General features: G+C 32.4%; 1 protein-coding gene across 1 annotated transcript; it reads left to right on the forward strand.

Moving 5' to 3' along the window:
• The first annotated feature begins 1086 nt into the window (after positions 1-1086).
• On the forward strand, positions 1087-5771 carry LOC117912156 (GDSL esterase/lipase At5g33370-like). Its single transcript, XM_034826646.1, has 5 exons — positions 1087-1573; positions 1688-1815; positions 1919-2161; positions 3683-3935; positions 5314-5771. The coding sequence occupies exons 1-5, from the start codon at positions 1276-1278 to the stop codon at positions 5544-5546; spliced, it is 1155 nt and encodes a 384-aa protein (XP_034682537.1). The 5' UTR covers positions 1087-1275; the 3' UTR covers positions 5547-5771.
• The last annotated feature ends 229 nt before the right edge of the window (positions 5772-6000 follow it).

The raw sequence follows: 6000 nt of genomic DNA on the forward strand, positions 1-6000 counted from the left end.
TCAACCCATATATCTGCCTCCCTCATAAATAATAAAGTTTCCCTGGAACCCAAAGAAATCTCTATGCATCTAATGAGTCTTTATTTAGTTCAAAAATGACAAGGCTGATAGCTTCATTTCTTCTCATAATCCTAGCTATGAAAGTGACCAATTAAAAAGCAATACCCCAAAAAATGTATCATTCAAAACCCAAAAGAGAAATAAATTTCTTTAAAAAAAATATGTTGAAGCCTAGGTTTGAGACATGTCTTTGCTTTTGCAAGTCATTTATGTGTGATTGTCACATTAGGCTAAAATAATTTTCAAGTGTTTAGGTGGAAGCTGTTGATGATGACTCAAGGATGTTGGAAGGCATTTATTGTGGACTTAATTATAGGAGCATGAAAGATGTGCTGCATTTATGCTGCCTCTATGATTGATCAGGATGTGGAAAATGATATCTTTTTTGAACTATATATTTGCTCTTAATTTCAGATAGATATTTGAACTATCTTTTGTTTTATCCTTCATTTATTTTCAGCTTAGATTAATTAATTAAATATGAACCGTCCATCCCCGTTCCAACTGCTCATTACCTAACCCAAATCTAGAGTCTTAGTTCTTGTTTGATAACTGTTTTTAAAAATAATTTTTAAATATAATTTTTAAGAAGAATTTTTAAAAACGGACTTTAATGTTTTTAATCTATATTTAAATATATTTTAAAAATAATTTTTATATTTAACATTCTATTTTCAATCATTCTATATATTTATATAATTATTTTTTAAAACAACCTTAAAAATAAGTGAAAATAAGGTAAAATAAATAGGAGTTCCTAAAAACATGTATTCTGTTTTTAAGAGTAAAAAACAGTTTTTTGGTCATTGAAAATCTTTTTCTATTTTTTTTATTTTTCATTTCGAGAGAACCAAAACTTTTTTCGAAAACAATTGTTAAATAAAACCTTAATTTTTGGTTGTAAGATTCGTCGGTGACAATCAATGGAGCATATCAGTTATCACCGTCAAACTGCTGTCTCAAAACCAGGCTAAGAGTTGATTTTTCTCAAGCATTTTCGAAACGGAGCATAAGGGCACCATGCATGGAGAATTATCCAGCTAAACAACCTACCACCAGGCCATACTATTGAACACAACTTGCTGGAGTTGCCTAGCTAGCATCTTCATGTCTGGGTGGCCCTCATCTCCACTTCAACTGTGGTAGAAGAAGCCATTAATATGGGCTTTAATTGATCAAGCCCTTATATATATCCATCCACATTCTCTTCACAACATGCCAGAGGTGTCTCTACTGACAAACCCAGTTGTTTCTAACGGTTCCCCCATGGACAAATCCTCAGTCTTTGCAGGTTCCTGGCTGGCTTTAGGGCTGGTGCTGGCATGGGCACTTGTTGCACCTCAAGCTGAGGCTAGGGCCTTCTTCGTTTTCGGTGACTCGCTTGTTGACAGCGGAAACAATGACTACTTGTTCACCACCGCCCGCGCTGATTCACCCCCTTATGGCATTGATTACCCTACTGGTCGTCCCACTGGACGTTTCTCCAATGGCCTTAACATTCCTGACATTCTCAGTAATCTGTCATTTATTTATTTTGGTTTATCTTACGTTTATATATACAGCTTGTTCATGATGTTTCAATGTCGTTGCCATGCACTTTAATGCTGATATCGCGTGATTCTACTAGGTGAGCAAATTGGGTCTGAACCAACTTTGCCATACTTGAGCCCTGAGCTCACCGGAGAAAGGCTACTCGTCGGTGCCAACTTTGCATCTGCAGGCATTGGGATCTTAAACGACACTGGAATTCAGTTTGTGAGTCCACTTTGTTTTCAAAATATTACTTCAAAAAATAAGAAAAGTACTTTTATAATATGACACTAGACTAACAATTGCCTTAAAAATGGTACATTTTCAGCTTAACATAATCCGAATATGGAAGCAGTTGAAGTACTTCCAACAATACCAGCAAAGGGTGAGTGGTCTGATTGGAGTGGAGCAGACTCAGCGACTAGTAAACCAGGCGCTGGTCCTCATCACCCTGGGGGGCAACGATTTCGTCAATAACTACTACTTGGTTCCCTACTCAGCCAGATCTCGCCAATTTTCTCTACCAGATTACGTCCGATACCTCATCTCTGAGTATCGAAAAGTTCTAATAGTAATTCTCTTCATCTCTTATACTTCGTTTTATGTCCATTGTTGCTTGATCTTCACAGAGTTAACCCTTGTTTTCAAGTTGGCCAATTTGGCTGGACATGGAATAAATAATTGAAAAGTAAACATATCATACTTTATGAATTGATTTTTAATTTGCCCTTTTTACTTATTATTTTATATGTCATTTTGGAGAAGTACCTTTTTGTTTGACCCACTTGTTGACTTTTTGGGGGTAAAACAGTCATTTTATAGAAAAATAAATACAGGGGAGTACCTTTTTTAGTTGACCCGCATTTTGGGTTTTGGGGGGTAAAATAGTCATTTTATAGAAAAAATAAATATAAGTGAGAAGTACTTGTTTTAGTTTGACCCACTTTTTGGAGTTTTTGGGGGGTAAAACAGTCATTTTATAGAAAAAATAAATATAAGGTTTAACCTGTTCTCAAAACTTATATTCAAATTAATCTCTCTATTATTAATAAGTCATATCATAAAAGTATTTTTAAAAAAAATTTAAGTTAAAGTCTTAATTACCAATTGATATTTCATTTTTTTATAACTAAAATTGTAATTGATAATTAAGGTTTCATCCATGAATTGAAACTTCAATTGTCAATAGATATTTCATTTTTTTTAACAAAAATCAAAATTAGAAATTAAGGTTTTATTTTTTTTTTAACTGAACTCTCGATTGACAATTGAAGTTTTATTTTTTATAGAGAGAGTAAAGTAAATTAAAAGAATAAAAAATAATAATTATTTAGTTAACATGGATCCAAAGGGCTACTTTACGTATTATAAGTTTCAAAAATAGTTCAATCTCTATATTATGCATGCAAAAAAGGCTAATTTGACCCAAAATTCCCACTTATTTATAACAAAAAATATATTTAACATAAATTAAGGATATGACTCAGAATAAATTGGCTTGAATAGTAGCCAGGTTGAGGAATTTGGGTACTAGTTTGATAAAGTCAACATTAAATAGTTTGCATATTTAATTGATTTTTGTGGATATATAAAGTTTTTAAATACGTGCTACCTCAAGAATGTGAAAGCATAAAGTAGTGAGAAGGCAGACTACGACAATTCAGGAATCAATGGAAGAGTCATGTGTGGTTGGTGAAACCATTAAGCATCGTGTTGGACATAAATGTGCATTGAAGTCATTGTATTCATGCATTTATGATCATTTCTTCAACATGCCTCTTTAATTTTATTTTTTTATTTTCTAATAACATACTTGGTAGGTCTTTCCTTATTTTCCTCATTAAATATAAGACAATGATGTGTTTTGCCATATGTTTATTTCAATTATTTTAATTAAAAAATAAAGAAAAACTCGGTTTACTTTTAGCATTTAAGAAAAGTCAAATATTTTATTTTTTTATTTAATAAAAAAAAAACAAGCAAACAAACAAATTACCCGAAGTCTGAAAGAAAGTTGCTTCCCGCAAAAAGTTACAAAACAAATAACACCCAAGATGTAGTAGGTAAAGATTAACAAGCTTGGACATTGCAGAGGCTATTCGAGTTGGGAGCTCGCAGGGTTCTGGTGACGGCTACGGGACCATTGGGGTGTGTTCCGGCAGAGCTGGCCATGAGGAGCAGAACTGGAGAATGTGCCATCGAATTACAACGTGCGGCAGGCTTGTTCAACCCACAGCTTTTTCAAATGTTAGACGGGCTCAACAATGAAATCGGTTCACAAGTATTTATTGCTGCGAATGCATTTGGTATGCATATGGATTTCATCAGTAATCCTCAAGCTTATGGTATGTGTAACAACTAGTACTAGCCTTATTGCATGCATATTTTTCTAGTTTTTTTGCATGGTTGGTTCATTGTAGGGCAAGAAGGGGTCAACTTGGTAGCTAGCCATCTTAATTATATATGGGGCCATCCCTGTATTATAAATAGGGTTCAAAGTTTTATGGGGAATGGGACACCTGTGAGTGGATCACTCTCATGAATTTCTCACCAAACAAACATTAAGAAGAAAATTTAGGAAAATTATATACCCTTTTGGACAAATATTAATGTGTACCTTTTCACCTTGGAGTTTTATGGGCCATGGGACACCTATGAGGGGGTTACTCATGAATTTCTCATCAAATAAACATTAGAAAGAAAATTTAGGAAAATTATATACCCTTTTGGACAAATATTAATGTGTACCTTTTCACCGTCGAGTTTTATGGGCCATGGGATACCTATGAGGGGTATGGGCCATGGGCCATGGGACACCTATGAGGGGGTCACTCATGAATTTCTCACCAAACAAACATTAGAAAGAAAATTTAGGAAAATCATATACCCTTTTGGACAAATATTAATGTGCACCTTTTCACCCTGGAGTTTTAGGACACCTATTAGGGGGTCACTCTCATGAATTTCTCACCAAACAAACATTAGAAAGAAAATTTAGGAAAATTATTACCCTTTTGTGTACCTTTTCACATGTTTCTTCTTCCAAATGCAACCATGAAAAATAGCATTTTTAGTATTATTTTATGAAAAATGTGAAGTTAATGGAGGTTCAAGGGAAAAAATAGAAGAAAGAAAAAATGGAGAAAAATAAAATATAGTTTTGGATTAAATATTTTTCTTCTTCACACGCATCTTCAATTTTATTTCTCTTATTTTATTCTCTCTAAAGAAAATGAAAATCTAGAAAGAAAATAATCTTTTAAATAATTTCATATTTTTCATGATAAATCAAATGTGATATTTTAGATGTCTTTTTTATTTTATTTTTCTTTTTCCCAATACTTTTTATGATCAAACAAAGCTTAGAATTATGTTTGTTATTAAAAATCAAACATTGATGCAAATAAAATAATACGACTTATATTTATGGACATATGCTAAAAAAAATGTTGATTGATTACTAATCAAGTCTACCTTGATCTAATAAATTCAACTATTTACTAGAAAATGTAAGGGCTTAGCATGCATATAACATGATAAATATTTATAGGTACTTTGGCATGAACTTAATAATATATATATATATATATATATATATATATATATATATATATATATATATATATATATAAACTATTTTTCTTTTTCTTTTTTTTTTGTTTGGTAAAATTAGAAATGTATCCGTTAATATCATCCTGATATGAATGTTATATATATGAGCAGGATTCGTTACATCTAAGGTAGCATGTTGTGGGCAAGGACCTTACAATGGGCTCGGACTTTGTACAGTGGCCTCTAGTTTGTGCCCAAACCGAAATTTATATGCATTTTGGGATGCATTCCACCCCTCAGAAAGGGCAAATAGAATCATCGTACAACGCATATTGACAGGATCAACCGAGTACATGTACCCCATGAACCTAAGCACCATCATGGACTTGGATTCAAGGATCTAAAAGATTATGGGATCTTTATGATGTTATTTGTAATTGATTAATATCATATACTTCCCTAGAGTTGTAGGTTAATTTGATGTTTATGCATGTATGGTTGTCTTAAACTTGCTCTTTTGTTAGATGGTCTAAGCTCTCCAGCCCAAATACTTAGTCAATAACAAAAGGCTAAGGGGCAATTGCAATTTATTTTGGACATTGTTGAATGTTAAGTTTCTATTATTATTATTATTATTATTATTATTATTTTCGAGCATAAATTAGTAAGATGTAATATTGCACTTCTAAATCCACCATTTGCCAAAAAAAAGCCTTTAGACATGTCATAAAGCTAAAATAGATTCTTCAATTTCTCTTTTCAAAATTTTTTTTCTAAATATTATTGGGCCTAATTTTAATTACCTAAAAGCTCTTATGAACCATTAGATGTTTAGGATAACCCTAAAACATTGAAATG

Source organism: Vitis riparia, chromosome 4, assembly GCF_004353265.1.
Source record: "Vitis riparia cultivar Riparia Gloire de Montpellier isolate 1030 chromosome 4, EGFV_Vit.rip_1.0, whole genome shotgun sequence".
Taxonomy (NCBI): Eukaryota; Viridiplantae; Streptophyta; class Magnoliopsida; order Vitales; family Vitaceae; genus Vitis; species Vitis riparia.